Below are 17,967 nucleotides of genomic sequence, written 5' to 3'. Positions count from 1 at the left end.
TAATTGATTTTGGTGCAGAGGATGTTGTGGTGACCGAATAAGGTAAATTCTACATTTGCTGGAACAAATTTAATGAATTTTGCTCTAAAGTACTTGTACAACCACATCTAAACAACCTAGATAAGCCCACCAGAGTGGTAAAATCCCATTGTGGTTGCTTCAAACATACTGTGATAAAGATAGCCGAGCACGAATAGAGCGAGATCGAGCTGATGTCCTTGAGTGAGGGCCTCGGCCAGATGAATGTATTCATTGGTAATTTGCAGGGCACTCACACATAACAATAATTAATAACTATGTGAGTTCTTGCTCATCCACTTCATCCTGAGACTTGCGTTGTAGAGCCACGAAAGTGGAATATGCCTTATTGGCCTTATTCGGAAGAGTGAATGAAGGTTGATTCTTCAAAGCGAAACTCGGATATATAAGCCCACCCAAGGACAAAAGGTGAGTGAATATACATACATCCATGATTGTTCGGCCAATGGGGTTGCATTCAAAATAGAATGTATTTGTAGACCGACTCTAGAAAGTTGACACCGCTATAAGAAAGAAAGTGTTTCCTGGATATTCACGTAAGAAAAGTTTGATACATTCTCAGATGAATGCATGCTGCTTGAATGCATGTGAAACAGTCACCTCAACTGCGTCTGTTTTATATCCGTGCACATCCATTTCACCAGCTAATTTTAAAGCTTGAACCCAAAAATGAATCTGCTGGGAAGCTCAAGTGGACCACACCACAATAAACAGCCGGGATAGTGACAACCACCATCTGGATGAATGGAAAACACAATAGCAGATCCAAAACTTTTGTGGCCCCGAGAAGTTTTTAACGGTGGTCGTTTAATCACTACTATTTCCTATGCTATGGTTCCCTTGAGCTTCCGAACTGCTTCATTTTTGGGTTAATGTCGTATAATGAGCTGGAAACACGGATGGACGGAGTGGATATAAAACTCATAAATAACGGTGGGCCCCACAGCGACCAACACATCACCACTCCACCGTGGGGTGGTGAGGGAAACGCCACGGCCTGTGATTCGCTAGAATTCCTGTGTTCGCAAACCCGGACGCGGATTTCCTGCGAAACCCTTTCGCAGGAAGTTCCTGCGCTGGAAACCTGGGTAGGGCCAACATAATGTTTTTGAGAAATCCACCCCGTCCATCCATCTTCCGAGATATTTTTAGGATGATATGATAAAATTGACCCGTATCCAATACTCAAGTGGATCTAAAATGTGAGTATTGAACATACACAGTTGAAATATTTGTGGGCCACAGAAGTTTTGAATCAGGCTAATATTTTTGTTTCCAGTTCATCCAAGTACGAATGACGTTATTAACGGTATGGATGTTATGTAAACATCACTTTCTACCCCAGAAAGTTTTCAATGGTAGGAATTTTCCTACCTACCTTTTACTCTAGTGCGGCCCACTTGAGTCTTGGATTCTTCTCAGTTTTCTCCTCAAGCCCTAAAATGAGATCAGAAAACGGATGTACGGAGTGGATTTCTTTAAAACATCACTTTGGGCCCCACCCAGTTTTCCAGCGCAGGAACTTCCTGCGAAAGGCTTTCGCAGGAAATCCGCGTCCCTACCTACCGGCTAGTCGCGCCCCCCCGCCTACCAATTCGCGTGCAACAGACAAACTCGCGCCTCTTTCTCTCGTTGTCTCTCTGATAGTATGCTTCAACAGCTGCTGCTTCCCGAATCCATGGAAGTCAGATTCCTAGCTCTGTCTCGCCCTTTACAACTCCGCCCTTCTCCCGCTATCAAAACCCGTCTTCCAGTTCCAAGGAAACGCTTCTTCCTTTATCCTATTTCTCTATTTCCTTCTTCTATTTCCAGCATTTCCATCTTCTCTGCCTCTCTTCCCTCTTTCACAGCCCCTTGCATTCGTCCTCCCCAATCTCATCATGCCAGCGAACCATCCCTCGACGAAGAGCCTCTCCCTCCTTTCTCCGGCGATTCTGCCAGCATTTGGGGACAGATGAATGAGATTGTGAGGTTCGCGGGACCTGCTGTCGGGCTCTGGATCTGTGGTCCCCTCATGAGTCTCATCGACACCGCTGTCATCGGCCAGGGTAGCTCCTTGGAGCTAGCTGCTTTAGGTAATTATTCTCGATGAATTATATGTATGCTGTCACTTCCTACTGTCTAAGTGGGGCCGTGCATTGGCGGCCCTGACCGTTTATGTGGTGGGGCCCTTTGTGGGTGGACTGCCCCCAATCCTATCCTTCAATCATCAATTGCCTGCGAATTGATGGTGCGCATCAAATGGGAATAACAGACTGAAGTTTGGATGGATAGCATCTTCCAATCTGGAGGTATTGGTTCATCTACTGTGGGCCTATCAGATCAACTGAACTGTGGGCTGTAGTCGTCCTTTAGTTCTGTTCCTTTTTTTCTTTTTCCCTGGTGTCTATCATGACTGGAATGATCAGGGCCTGGGACGGTCGTCTGCGACAATGCGAGTTACGTGTTCATGTTCCTATCAATTGCTACTTCCAACATGGTTGCTACTTCCCTTGCCAAAAAGGTCAGTTTTCTGCTTGCTTGGAATGTAAATATGGTTTGTTAATTATTTAGAAAGTCATTCATTAATTTAGGCTGATAGCACTACTCTTCAACTGAATATCCCTCTCATAGTAGCACTGTAAAACCAACATTTTAAAGTGACAGAATGTAGTATGACACCCAATTTCTTGTTTGAAGCATCATGATCATCATCTAAGTTTTATCCCAACAATTGGGGTCAGCTGCAGGAATCCTGTTTCACAATTCCATTGTATCACAGACCATATCATAGGTTAAACTGTAGGTCTTCACATCTTTTCTTACTACCTCCATCTACATCCTTTTGGGCCTTCCCCTTGTTGTTTTAGAGCCTTCAGCTTCTCACTCATATTTGGTGCAGTTCTTGGTCTCCATTGCATGTGGCCAAATCATCTAAGTCTACTTTCTCTTATCTTATTACCTATTGGTGCTACTCCTAATTTCCCTGGAATGCATTAATCCCTAATTCTATCCTTGTCTTGCCATGCATCCATCTTGTTGTTCCTTGACTGCCCAATATTATGTCCCACGACACATTGGTGGAAGTAACAATGACCTTTTAAATAGATGCATGGTCCTTGACAATGAAGGGTGTTGATAGAGTGCCTTTAATCTGGTGTAGTGCTGTTTGGCCAACTGAGGCGTGCTGTGATGTTCCTAGGTGACCAAGATCTGTTTCGATTGACCGAGAGACTCTGTTGATGTCTCAGTCGACCGATGGTGTGACCGAGCAGAATGCCTTAGTGCGGGTTTTTGTTTCTAATTTTGTACAGAAGTGTATAAATAGGCTTCTAATTATACAATTAGGGTAGAATGAAAAGAACTTAGCATGTTTTCAAGGGTTTTAAGGGAGAAGCTAGTGTTTCTCATCTGTAAGTTGTTCAATCTCTTGTAACTTTCAGATTATAGTGGATTGTTTGTCACTTGGTGCCATGGTTTTTTTATCGTAAGAGTTTTTTTATGTAAAATTTGTGTGTTCTTTGTGGTTGCATGAATTTTTCTTTCCTTATTGCAGTGTGTGAGTTCGTTTGAGGTTGCTTCTACGCCGGATAAGTCGTGTTAGGGCTTGTTGTGTCCCTAACAAGTGGTATTAGAGCGAATGTCGGGTTTTTAGATAGAATCTGAGACGTGACATCGAGGGGATCAAATGTGAAGTTCGAGACAAAGAAACTCATAGGCAAAAACAATTTTGAATTATGGAGGTTGAAGATGAAAGCCCTCCTAATCTAGCAAGGTTTGCAAAAAGCACTCCTTGGCAAGCAAACATCCTGAATTGATGAAAGAAGAGGATTGTGATGAACTTGATCAGAGGGCGACAAAGGCAATTCGATTATGCTTGGCTGTTGAAGTCTTTTATAATGTCATTAATGAGAAGACTACTGCAGGCCTATGAGCGAAGTTGGAGAGCATCTACATGACAAAGTCACTTTCCATTCGTCTATATCTGAAGAGATAATTGTACTATTTGAAGATGGTGGAAAGGTTGGATCTCTTTGAGCACATCAACGCCTTCAACGAACTAATTTGCAAATTGACAAGTGTGGAGGTGAAGATATAGATGCTGAGAAGTGGATGACTGCAATGCATGATGAGATGGATTCTTTGTACAAGAACGAAATGTGGGATCTAGTAGAGTTACCCATTGGGTGGAAAACAATCGGGTGCAAATGGATTTTCTGCAACAAACTGGATAGGTACAAGGTGAGACTGGTTGTGAAGGGCTATGCTCAGAAACAAGGTGTCGACTTCGGTAAGATATTTGCCCTCGTGTTCAAGCAAGTGTATATCAAATTTGTATTGGTGTTGGTTACCCAATACAATCTGGAATTAAAACAATTGGATATGAAGACTGCTTTTCTACACGAGGAACTACAAGAGCAGATTTATATGAAGTAACCCGAAGGGTTCGAGGTGCAGGGAATAAAAAATAAGGTTTACAGGTTAAAAAGATCATTGTACGACCTGAAACAGTCGCCTAGGCATTGGTACAAAAAATTTGATTATTTCATGTTTAGCCAATGGTTTATCAGAAGTGAGTTCGATCATTGTGTCTATTTCAGATCACTGAGTGATGGGGAATTCATTATTCGGGTATTGTATGTTGATGATATGCTTATTGTCAGTCATAACATGTATAAAATCAATATATTGAAGGCTCAATTATCCAGGACATTCGAGATGAAAGATCCGGGGGCTGCAAAAAGGATTTTCAGCATCAATTTACACAAAAACAGGAAATGAGCAGGCTATGGTTGTCTTAGGAAGAGTATCTTGAGAATATCTTAGTCATTTGGACTAAAAAGGCTAAACTGGTTAGCACACCCAATGTTGCTCACTTTCGGATTTATTTAGAACAATGTCTTACGTCAGATGAAGAAAAGCAGTATATGTCTTACGTGTCCTATTCAAACGTGGTTGACAGTCTTATGTATGCCATGGTCTGTACTAGACTAGATATTTTACATGCGGTGGGTGTTGTGAGCAGATACATATCAAACCTCAGCAAGCAACACTGGGATGCAATGAAATGGCTACTTTGTTACATACGACAGACTACGTCTTAACATTTGGAAAATTTGAGGAGAGACTTATAGGTTATGTGGATGCAAATTATGTTGGTAACGTGAACAATCGAAGGTTGACTTCCAGTTATTTGTTTGTCTAAGCAAGTGGAGTAATCACTTGGATGCCAAAGCTTCAATATGTGGTTGCTCTTTCTACAACCGAAGCGGAATACATGGCAGTGACATAAGCATTCAAGGAAGCTGTTTGGTTGAAAGGAATGATGAATGAGTTGGGGCTTCAGCATAAAGCCGTGCTTGTGCATTGTAACAACGAAATCGCGATTAATTTGGCAAAGAACTCGGTGTACCATTTTTGGATTAAACACATTGACGTGCATCATCATTTTATTTGGCAGATGCTAAAGGAAGGCGGTGTTACTCTTGAGAAGATTCACGCTAATGAAAATTCAACGCACATGCTTACGAAGGTGGTTCTTGTAGAGAAGTTTAGGTTTTGCTAGGCTTCTTTGGGCTTGGTAAAGAAAGAATGAAGACAAAGTGTGCACGAGAAGCGACAATGATGGTGTTACTATGAAGAAGTTAGGGATGGTGATAGCAACTTGGAACAGTGGAGCTGGAGGATTAAAGCCACGGTGGAGATTGTCGATAGAGTGCCTTTAATCTGGTGCAGTTCTATTTGGTCGATCAAGGAATTCATGGGTCGATCGAAGCACATTGTGATGTTCTCGGTCGACCGAGATTTGTTTTAATTGATCGAGAGACTCTATTGATGTCTCAATCGACCAAAGGTGTGGCCGAGTGGATTGCGTAAGTGCAGGTTTTTGTTTTTAGTTATGCAATTAGGGTAGAACGAAAGGAGCTTAACTCGTTTTCAAGGGTTTTGAGGGAGAAGCTAGGGTTTCTCATCTGTAAGTTGTTCCATCACCTGTAACTTTCAGATCATAGTGGATTGTTTGTCACATGGTGCCATGTTTTTTTTTTTTTTTTTTCGCAAGGGTTTTTCCGCGTAAAATTTATGTGTTCTTTGTGGTTGCTTAAATTTTTCTTTCCCTATTGCATTGTGTGATTCCGTCTAAGGTTGTTTCCGCGCCGGACAAGTTGTGTTAGGGCTTGTTGTGTCCCCAACAAAGGGTTCATTAGCTCGTCCTTCTTTGGCCCTACTGGGGGTCAGTAGTTCGTTTTCTCTAGCAATCCTTCTTTTTTTTTTTTTTTTAAAAAAAAAAAAAAAAGAGAAGAAAAAGACGAAGAAGAAATTCTCTGAGTTGATGGCAATTAAGGTTGGGATCACACTTTTACTAGAGTTATTCAAGGGCCCGACTATTGTGGAAGGTGAATTTATGAATGAATTGCATGGTAGTACATGCTCCCTTCTAGAGGGGAGATCTAGCTTCGAGTCCCAATGTACTGGTTTCGATGCTGCCGCTGCTTGAATTTACTATGTTATCTAGATAAAAATACGCAATTGCATGGGCCTTTGGAACATGTCTGGCAATGCAGAAGCACCCTTTCCTTGTCAATGTTATCAAAGATAGACTTTCCTTGTGGTCATGTGTAGCCATGTTATGAGCAGTGTTTGAAAAATCGGTATCACGATACGTATCACATTGTTGGGATACGGATACGTATTGGTTATTGCACGGGATATATCAATTGTATTCCGTAATGTATTGATGTTGTTGGAAACTTTGGGAAATTGTTCGAATTTTTCAACGAAACTTTAGTGATTGTTAAAAAAAGGCATCAATACACTTATAAATCAAAATATTAAAAAAAAAAACAAGTGCACATAATAGGTTTTCTTTATATGGAGTCCTAATCTATGTGTTGTCTAATTGAATTGATGCAAGTATATTCATTTAATTTATAAATGTAAGAAAATGTGTGGAAACACAAGCAATACATTCAAAAACGAAAGAAGAATCACTAGATTAGCTTACATACATGTTTGAATTTATGTCTGGACACAGATTGCAACCGATTTGTGAGAAATTGAGAAATTTTTTTTCTAGTTTTCCGCATTTCGGCCCATCTCCAAATCTCGAAATCGAAGCTTTGAATTATGATTTTTAATAGAAATATGAAAAAAAATCGTGGAGTTATAACAATTTAACACTGATTTAACATGATTTATAGAAAAATGATTGAAAATTGAAAATGCTCACTAGATCAAACATGTGGGATATATCGCACTACTTGCGCATTTCATATCGCACAGGTGGGATACAAGGTATATCGTGGGATATATCGGCTGATATCGTCGATATTTAAAACATTGGTTATATGAGAGAGAACACGATTGCTGATGTATTACACTATTACTAAGAACAATGTTCGAAATATCGGTATCACGTTATGCATTGTACCCTTGGGATATGGATACGTATTAGTTATAGCATGGGATATGTCGGTTGTATCGCGTAATGTATCGTTGTTGTTGGAAACATGGGGAAACATTGGGAAATTGGTCGAATTTTTCAATGAAACTTCAGTGATTGTTAAAAAAGGCATCAATACACACTTATAAATCAAAACATTACAAAAAGCAAGTGCACATAAGAGGTTTTCTTTGTATGGGGTCCTAATTTATAAGCTGTCTAACTAAATTGATGTAAGTATATTAAAAGTCTATTCATATAATTTATAAATGTAAGAAGACGTCTGGAAACGCAAGCAATACATTCAAAAGCGAAAGAAGAATCACTCGATCAGGTTACATACATGTTTGATTTTATGTTTGGACACAAAGATTGCAATAGATTTGTGAGAAATTGGGAAATTTTGAATTTTTTTTTTCAATTTTACGCAGCTCGGCCCATCTCTAAATCTCGAAATTGAAGCTCCCAATCCATAATTTTTCACGGAAAACATGAAAAATCATGGATTTGTAATAATTTGATGTTGATTTAATATGATTTACAGAAAAATGATCGAAAATCGAAAATCGAAAATGCTCACTAGATCGAACATGTGAGATATATCCCACTACTTGCGCGTTTTGTATCGCACAGGTGGGATACAATACATATCGTGGGATTTATTGGCTGATATCATCAATACTTAAAACATTGCATGCGAAGGAGCATCTGGATCTTGTTTGGTTGCTGGATCCACATGTCTACCAGCTTAATGGATTGTGGTTCCATTCCCGTAATTGTTCTCCCCCATTTTCCCTATTAAAATTTTAACTCTCCTGTGCATTAAATACCTCATTAGAAGAGATCCATATGACCATCAATGGTGGTATCACTGTTTTGAGGAAGGCAACATTATACATAACAATGTTAATGAATTTGGGCATACTACATAACAATACATTATGACGTAGGACAATTAACCACTTACTCTAAAACTCGAATTATTAGAGCATGGTGAATCAATCCCTTTATCTCAAAGCCCAGGCCCTATATCTCATGGGTTAGGACCTCGGCCGAACCCCCCTTGTGTGCCCCTGCATCCCACAGGCAACCCCACTTGAGCTCGGTGTGACAATGCCCCTGCATTAATCACCCTCGGTGAGGAGTCTCGAACACGAGACCTCCCACTCTGATATCAATTTGATGCAGGACAATTAATCACTTTCTCTAAAAGCTCGAACTGTTAGAGCATGACGAATCAATCCCTTTATCTCATAGCCCAGGCCCCACATCTCATGGGTTAGGACCTCGGCCGAACCCCCCTCGTGGGCCCCAAATCACATGGGTATTACCTTACATGAGCCACCCGCCTCACATGGGCTGCCCACCCCTACATTCCACAAGCAACCCCACTCGAGCACGGTGTGAAAATGCCCTTGAATTACATTACATGATGATCTAAAGAAAACCCACTACCACTGACTTGAGACCACTCTAGACGATCTCATGCATACACTATCAGTTAAGTTATTATTATTATTATTATTTTTATGCTACCCATTCTCCAAGTAGTTATAGTGTTAATTGCAGTCGACATTGTAGAATGATATTATGCGAGTCATTGGAACCGATACCTCATCTTTGTCAATACTTTTCTTTTTTTACTTTATCTAAGGGTTGTTAAATGAGTTGGTACATCTCCAGTGAACTGTCTGATTCTGTCCTTACATAGAAGTGTTATCAATGTCTTTAAGTGGGCCACTTGAAGCACTTGTGTCCAAGTAAGGATTTGGATGGTTAATCATCAAGATGGAGCATATGGTGAGCCCCATTTTAAAGTGGTCACACACATGAACTATAGGGCCTTGGTGTACCTTACACCTCAAGTCATGTGGAGAGAATAAAGTCGGAAGGACTTCTTGTGTAAAAGGCAAGTGTGGAGACATAGGGCTCCTATGATTGGAAGGACTCAAAAGAGCAATTTTATAAGCAACTATTGATAGGGGCGTCAACGGCCGGGTTAGGGCCATGCCAAACTTTGTCTAAGCCCGGCCCGTATTTTTCATTGCAAGTCTAAACACGGCTTGGGCTTGTTACAGGCCAAAATTGTCTAGCCTGAGCCTGGCCCAAATTTTTTATGCAAGGTCTAGCCCGAGCCTGAGCCTGTTACCTAAGAGAGAGAGAGAGAGAGAGAGAGAGAGAGAGAGAGAGAGAGCTTACCAATTTAGGGTTTCCGGAGAGGAGTTGGTGCTTGTCTCAGTGTTGCATGTTTTAACAGTGGATAACAGCTTGCTCGACCGAAAGCTGATTGAGAGGTTGTTGAATGGTTCGTCTTGGTTCGTCTTATAGAGTAACTGTTTCTATTAGAAACATGGGTTGGAGATTAGAATATCCACATTCAATAATAACAAAAGAAAAATCATTGAACAATCATCATCATTTTATTTCATTAATATGAATTCTTATTACATACCTCACATTGCCCTTGATTCTGAAATAAAGTACATTTAATTGGTGTAATTGAGAATAGTTCAATAATAAAATTGGCAACATCTTGGCTTGTATGGCATCCGTCGCAATGATAGAAGAGTTGAGTGGATTCGAAACCCTTGTTTTACGCTGATATGCATAGGAAGACGAATCCTTGATGAATATGTAAAGATGCATAACATATAGTATGTTCGAGAGTCCTGTTGCGCGGTCGTTCAAATAGTCTTTGTTGTGCAACTGCACAACAGGTTGGCCTTTTGCTCCTCACATCTTCCTTCCTCCCGTGGCACACCGCGGGATACTTGAATGCCGTAACTCTCAGATATGAAAACTCCCGAATTTCTCTCTGATATCTCTGGTACTCCTTTCTTACTAATGCCTCAAATGAGAGAGGGAAGGGGTATTTATTGGCTTCCACATGTGCGAATTGTAAAATCCGCATAACAGGGTTCCATTGCGCGGTCGCATAACACATTCCTATTGCGCAGTCGTGCAACAGGCCTTTTGCGCGAGACAAACAATCTACCTTTCTAGTAGTCATCCAACACTCCTCTTTCAGTTGCGCGATTGCGCAACCCATCTCTATTGTGTGACCGCACAACAGAGCAATCTTGTATAAACCATCTCTCAATCCTCCTTTGGTTTTATTTACAAAATCACATGGGGGATTGAACCTTTACCATGCAAAGAATCCTTTCTTTTCCTATTGCGCGACCACGCAAACCGCGTTGCGCGATCAGGTCCGCGCAACATGCTATTGGGTCTTGTTGGCTATATAAGCCGACCCTTCCTCCATTCAGTTTACTCCGCTTTCGATCTTTCACTGTACTCTGCCATTCTATTGCGCGAGCGCACAACAGACCCTTATGCGACCCCGCAACTGCTTCATTTTGTGCGACTGCGCAATACACTTTCCATCTCGTCTCTCCTTTCCATCCTAACCTTTTGGCAAAGAAGAAGAGATCCTCTGGTACTTCCCAAGATTATACGACCCCTACCCCGAGATCAGAATCTCGAAGCCTTTAATCTCTGCAAGCCGACGATCGTCCCAACAAAAGGGTTATAAGACCACAGTCAAGCACCCTTTCCTCTTCAAAGAGCTGACCCCCTAGTGATGAAGTTCTTAGACCGTATAACCCTTTTGGCCTGCCCTATACTTTAGGCCATAATCATGGGTGACATAGAAAGATCTTCTTGAGAGTGTCAAGAGATGGATTGGGAAAACTGGCTGAAGGCCATTGCGTACCTGCGGACGGACAGTTCTAGACCGTTTGACAGAGAATCCACTCTACCTCCTTTTATTAAGAAGAAGCACCTGAAGAGTAAAGGACAACAACTCCAGGAGAAGATCTAGGAGTTTACTGAAAAGCGTCTTCAGAACACCTGGGGTTGCGTAAAGGTGTATAAAGAAATGATAAAGTTCAACAGCCCCTTCAAAGACGAGATGATTATCATCCCAATGAACCTCCACTGCCATCTTTCGATCCTTTACAATGAACCTATAGATAGGATGACGCACAACAAGAGCCTTTTCACAGCCCAATGGGCTATGAGAGAACCACAAATTCTAAAGGGTCTCCTGCTAGACAGAGGTTCAAGGCAACAGATTGGCAAAATCTCTCCCATCATGAAGTTTCGAATGCCATGCTACAACCTCCATAAACACCCGTATCCCTTTGGTGGCCAGTCGCCCTTGAGGCCTACACCTTTAGGGGTCAGCACCCTGTCAATAGCACCTTACATCTCCTCAAAGGCTCCACCTTGTACAGGCTCACAGACCCTTTACGTATTTGGACTATATTGATCCTCCTCAAGCGGTGAGTTCATTGTAGTTATTATTTCATTTGTACGATGCATGAGTTTACACATTGTCTTAAAATCAAAGGGTATTTCCCTATGGAATGTAATTAAGGGCTTGTGCCAGATCATAGCCTGGAATGTATATTTGAACCCATATTAATAAAAGCCTCTTCAAAGGGGTGTGTTTTCTTTCTTTATTTGTGCCTCGGCCATGCTCTACGAATGCCTATGGAAATCATCCCCAATCCTTTCGAAAATCCATGTCAACACTTGGGCTAGTTGTTTTGTTTTTGTTTTTCAGTTATAACAGGCCTGGCCTTTGCGTTGGGTTGTAGCAGGTGTTGCTTGTTTCTCTTTTTGCCTTTGGCATGTTATTTCAATAAATTTTGTTTATCGTTGTTTAAAAAAAAGTTGAAACACATGGATCTAGTTAGAAACAATTTATGAATTTTTAATTTTTTTGAATGATAATAATTAATTTTAATTATTGAATCTTAATGCAATAGTGTAAAAAGTAATTTATGAAACAACTTAATTAGGGTGGTGAACATGGGATCTCAAATATCCTAACTGTAATTCATTGATGATAACATATTGTTTTGCAACACTGATGAAGTATTGGTGGACAACTTAGGGAAAATTATGAGACGCTTCGGAGTGCTATTTGGTTTAAAGGTAAACATCTCTAAGAGTGAGCTTTTGGGTTTTGGTCTGCCCAAAGAGGAGGTTGCGAGATTGGTGGAGGTTTTTGGGTGTGGTGTGGGTTCTTTTCCCTCAACATAGCTCGGCCTCCCCTCTATATTGGTTAATCGGCAAAACACCTTTGGGATTAGGCAATTGAAAGAGCAAAGATGGGGCTATCTAGGTAGGAGAGTAGATACCTTTCTATGGGTGGGCAATTAACGTTACTAAAGGCAATGCAATCAAACTTGCCAATGTACTTTATGTCTCTGTATAAATGCCCAAGATCGGTTCTGGACAGATTGGATAGGCTAAGATGGCTTTCTATGGCGTGGAGCTGAAGATGAGCGTAAATTTCATCTTTTGAATTGGGAAGAGGTGTGCAAACCTTTGGTGGAAGGAGGAGTAGGTATAAGGGATTTGTCCACCATGAATACTGCCTTACTTGGGAAATGGATTTGGAAGTTTGGCTATGGAGAATGGAGCTTTTGAAGAGAGGTAATCAATAGAAAAAATAGTAGCGAGGATGGGGGTTGGTGGGTCAGGGATTCTTCTCTCTACAGGGCATTGCGTTTGTTGAAAGACGTTGCTAGGGTGGCTTTGATTTGAGGTTCAAAAAAGGTATTTACTTCTCACTTGACGATGGTTCATAGATTCAGTTTTGGGAAGACGTGTGGCATGGTGAGAGATCTTTTCAGTCGGAGTTCCCAAGGTTGGCTTGAGTCTCCATGAAGAAGAACATCCCTATGGCTGCTCATTGCTTCTCCCTTTGTGGAGAAAAGGAAAGTGTGTAGCCAATCTGTAGGTCGACGAACACTTAAAAATATATACATTTCTTCCATGAATAAACTCTTATCAACATATATTTTAAAAACAAACAGTTTATTATTATTATTATTACATATATTTTACATTTTAATTATAAAATATTTTTTTTTTTTTTGAGAAAAGAGGAAAACTTGTGGCCAATCCATAGATTGTTCAACACTCATGAATATATCAAATTACCACATTTTGCAATATCATTTTAAAGGGGTAAAAATGGGTCCCCCCCCCTGTATCCATGTGAATGCATGAAAATCATGCACAGGCATGGATTTCTATTAAAATCCATGCTAAAATGTGTGAATAAATTGTGTTGTCCTCATATTTTTCTCACATTGGAGTTTTGGCCTGTTTCTACTCTCAGTTTGCAATCTCTTCCAAATTGAGACTTGATTTGAGACAGCTAAAGGGGAGTTGTCAAAACAGCCCTAGGAAGAGATCCCCCAACAAAATTTCAAGAAAAGGCCTTCGATTTTTTTACTCTCTCTCTCTCTCTCTCTCTCTCTCTCTCTCTCCCCTAAATCTTACAAGTATTTACACACCTGGTAATGGTATCGATATCAATGATAATATTGATATTATCATTGACACGATATTTATAATGAATGAGCTGTTTTCTTGTGATATTTTGTGTATCACGCAATATCGGTGATAATATCGTTATTATTGACCGATCCATTGTAATTTTTGTATTACATCCAGTATCTGTATTGCTAACCAGTGTTCGAAATATTGGTATTGTGTTACGTATCGCATCTTTGGTATACAGATACGTATCGGTTATCGCACATGATATATCGTTTATATCGAGTAATTTATCGCATTTTTTTGGGAAACGTGAGGAAACATTGGGAAAATGATTGAAATTTTTCAATGAAACTTCAGGGATTGTTAAAAAAGATCTTAATAAACACTTTTAAATTTTAACATCTCAAAAAGAAGTGCACATAATAGGTTTCCTTTGTAAAGGGTCCTAAGCTATGCGGTCTGACTCAACTAATGCTACTATGTTCAAATTGAGTGAATAACATTTAGAGTGTATGTAATGATCATTTCATCAAACACTCCTAAATACTTCGAAATTAGTCTCAATTAACAATTGATTGAAGGGAAATTTTAAAAAATATTTTAATATTATTTTAATTAATTTTTGATATAAATATGATTTTTATTTTCTGAAAATTGACAAGGACTTATCAAATCAATAGATCAACCCTCATAGATGCTTGATTTCATGTTTGGAGTGCAACTAATGTAGGGGCATTTCACATCGGGCTCGAGTGGGGTAGCTCATGGGATGCAGGGACACACTCGAGGTGGGCGGTCCATGTGATTTGGGGCCCACAAGCCCACGAGGGGGGTTCGGCCGAGGTCCTAACCCATGAGATGTGGGGCCTGTGCTATGAGATAAAGGGATTAATTTGCCATACTCTAATAGTTCGAGCTTTTAGAGCAAGTGGTTAATTGTCCTGCATCAAATTGGTATCGGAGCGGGAGGTCTCGTGTTCGAGACTTCTCACTGGGGGTGATTAATGCAGGGACATTTTCACACTGGGCTCGAGTGGGGTAGCCCGTGGGATGCGGGGACATACTCAGGGTGGGTGACCCATGTGATTTGGGGCCCACGGGGGAGGTCTCATGTTCGAGACTCATCGCTGGGGGTGATTAATGTAGGGGCATTTCACACTCGGCTCGAGTAGGGTAGCCCGTGGGATGCAGGGACACACTTGGGGTGGGTGGCCCATGTGATTTGGGGCCTACGAGCCCACGAGGGGGGTTCGGCCGAGGTCCTAACCCATGAGATGTGGGGCCTGGGCTATGAGATAAAGGGATTAATTCGCCATACTCTAACAGTTCGAGCTTTTGGAGCAAGTGGTTAATTGTCCCGCGTCAGGAACATTGCAAGCAATTTGGGAGAAATTGGGGAAATTTCAAAATTTCCCCAATTTTCGCGAAATCAAACCACCTACATTCAAATTTCAAAATTAGAGTGTGTATATATGATGATCATTTCAAATACTCCTAAATACTTTGAAATTAGTCTCAATTGACAGTTGGTTGAAGGAAAATTAAAAAAAACAAAACATGGAGAACACGAAAAAATGGATATCAACATCAAAGCTCCAACTCTATGATTTTTCATGCAAAACATGAAGAACCAATGGATTTGTAACCGTTTGGCGCTGATTTAACATAATTTCAACAAAAAAGGGACTGGAAATTGAAAATGCTCATCGGATCGAACATGTGGGATATATCGACACTACCTGTGTGTTTCGTATCGCATAAGTGGGATACAAGATATATGGTGGGATATATCGGCCAATATTGTTGATATTTAAAACATTGTTGCTGACCTGCGATATAGATAATATTGGTTGATGCTATTGATGTCATCAGCGATATTTGGAACACTCCATGCATCATGTGATTCACATCATGAAGATCTCTTGGTCCAAAAATCAAGCCACTCCATTTGTCTGGCGGGCTGTAGTTTTTGAATTTTGTAGTTTATGAAATGAATGGATGGCTAAAAGAACTTCGTTAAATTTTTGTAGGCGATTCATTTGTTTCAAACATTTTGGGCCAGTTAATGAGAGGAGCCTGATTTTTTGGCGAAGGCATATCTACCAAGGTCTGACCACTTGTTGGATGACTTGGATCTTGCACCCAGTTCTGGAGGATTTCTTAATACAGGAGTCCACATCAATACTTGCATTTGGGTTTTCTGAATTTGGGTTGTTTGTAACAATATTACTAATATTCCTAATGCGAGTTGATATAGCTTCCTCATATTCTGGTGTTTGTCTGTTTTACCAACTGCCTGACCAATCTTGTTGTCATAATTGCTGTATTACCAAGATGATTCTTAGATATCCAAAATTGTGATGTTTATCATATTGTTCCATTCTCTTTAGCCATAAATCATTAAAGCTAGAAGATGGAAACTTGTACCACTTTCTCATATTGGAAATATGGGCTGCTAGAAGATTGAGATGTACATTCTGTATCTTGGTTGTGTATTTTTATTTCTATTTCATGGGTTTGTTTTACTTATGCATTTGCTGACTAATGTAGTCCATTTGGTTACTCTATTTTAGTCATTCATTATACAGCACAAATTTTGCTCATCCTCATTCCCAGTTCTAATTAAAAACATGCAAAGGCCATTGTTTCGATTTTTATTCTTACAATGTTACTAAGTTGTCGTTTTGTTGAATTTCTCATGGTCTCACTGGAATCCAATGGTGTTCTTATTAGCTAATCTCACTTTAGAGAGATCTGAAGTGCGTGGATGATGAGTTCTGTGGTTGTTTGGCCATGCACGTAAACCATTTTCACCTTTGTTTGTCATAATGTATTACCTTACAACTGGATGATACCAATGCAGGATAAAAATGAAGTGCAGCATCAGATATCCATGTTGCTGTTTGTTGCCTTCACCTGTGGTTTGATGATGCTTTTCTTTACGAAATTCATGGGTACACAGATCTTAACCGGTAATAACAATTGGCTTAAATTATAATTGCTTTTCATATTGGAGTTTCTGCTCTCATAGATGTTAAACCAACTGTCAGTAGACATGTTTAACTATTTTTAGGTTCCAATTTCCATTTATTTATTATCTGTTGCATTATTTTCTTATCTACCCTATTTTCTTTTCTTGATCGTTTATTCATTTATTTATTTATTATTATCTATCAAGTAGTCAAATGGTTTTCATTTCTTCAACAGTAAACAGGGATTGCAATGGAAGTAACTTGTTATTGTGAAAGGAGAACTTCCATGATAAAGTTTTCCTTCTTTTGAATTTCAGCTTCTAGTTGATCATAATGGGTCATTGCATGAATAATCTTGAATAATCATGGTGTTAAGAAACATTTATGATATGGCCGTACTGCTGTATTGTAACCATATCAGTCCCACTCTTACATTATACAGGGGTTAATCGGCTAGACTGAAAAAAGGCTTGTATCTACCCGTATCGGATGATATGGTTAAATATAAGCTGTATTGCCACTTATATGGGGCTGATACAGCTCCATATAAGGTGTGATACTTGAACAACATGCTTGATTAGGAAGGCATATTTAGGTAGGTGGTAAGTTAAAGTTTGACTACTTCCATTTATCATGGTTTGGTTATGAGTCCACTTTCAATAAAATGGATACCGTTGAACTTCTCCAATAAAAATTGAATATCTGATTTGTACGTTTGGATGTTCATGTTCAGCTTTTACTGGGCCAAAGAACTTGCACATTGTACCTGCTGCAAACACATATGTTCAGGTTCATTTACTGTCAACTAAGACCTTTTGTTATTTTCATAGTTGCAGATAAGGTTAGAAGTATTTACGGCTGAATCCCTTCTATGATGGTTGCATGCCATGATCTTATTATCTCTTTTAAGGTGCAATTTATTTATGAACATAGTATCTTTTGACAAATAGGAAGAACAGAATCCAATACAAGCCATTACTATGAATTCCTCTCTTAATCAGGACAATTCAAATCCATACATGTAACCAGAGTTAGGTCACCGATGATTGCTACCTTGGTAGAGCTTAAATAGTACTATGGCTAAATTATTCTTTTGCTTGATTGAAATTTGAAAGGTTACATGTGGCAGCATTCAATTTGTTGAAAGTCACCATTTGGGGTTTTAACCTCCAAATACCAATGCAGGGTCCTTAAAAAGCGGGAGTATAGAATAAGATTCTTGGAATATCAGTT

The 17,967-nt window shown here is 39.8% G+C and overlaps 1 protein-coding gene across 3 annotated transcripts in view; it reads left to right on the top strand.

Annotated features, from left to right (window-relative positions):
• Positions 1-1,604: 1,604 nt before the first annotated feature.
• LOC131252592 (protein DETOXIFICATION 46, chloroplastic-like) overlaps positions 1,605-17,967 on the top strand; it is a 124,854-nt gene continuing 108,491 nt past the window's right edge. For all 3 annotated transcript variants that reach the window (XR_009174571.1, XR_009174572.1, XM_058253210.1), the window contains exons 1-4: positions 1,605-2,114; positions 2,448-2,542; positions 16,626-16,734; positions 17,468-17,523. Coding sequence is in view for 1 of the 3 variants with exons in the window: in XM_058253210.1 (XP_058109193.1) it covers positions 1,688-2,114; positions 2,448-2,542; positions 16,626-16,734; positions 17,468-17,523 (687 nt within the window). In the remaining 2 variants the exon portion in view is untranslated. The remainder of the gene's footprint in view (positions 2,115-2,447; positions 2,543-16,625; positions 16,735-17,467; positions 17,524-17,967) is intronic.

This window comes from Magnolia sinica, chromosome 1 (assembly GCF_029962835.1).
Source record: "Magnolia sinica isolate HGM2019 chromosome 1, MsV1, whole genome shotgun sequence".
Classification (NCBI taxonomy): Eukaryota; Viridiplantae; Streptophyta; class Magnoliopsida; order Magnoliales; family Magnoliaceae; genus Magnolia; species Magnolia sinica.
The sequence above is the reverse complement of the archived record's forward strand: the minus strand, read 5'-3'. Positions and strand labels throughout refer to the sequence as shown.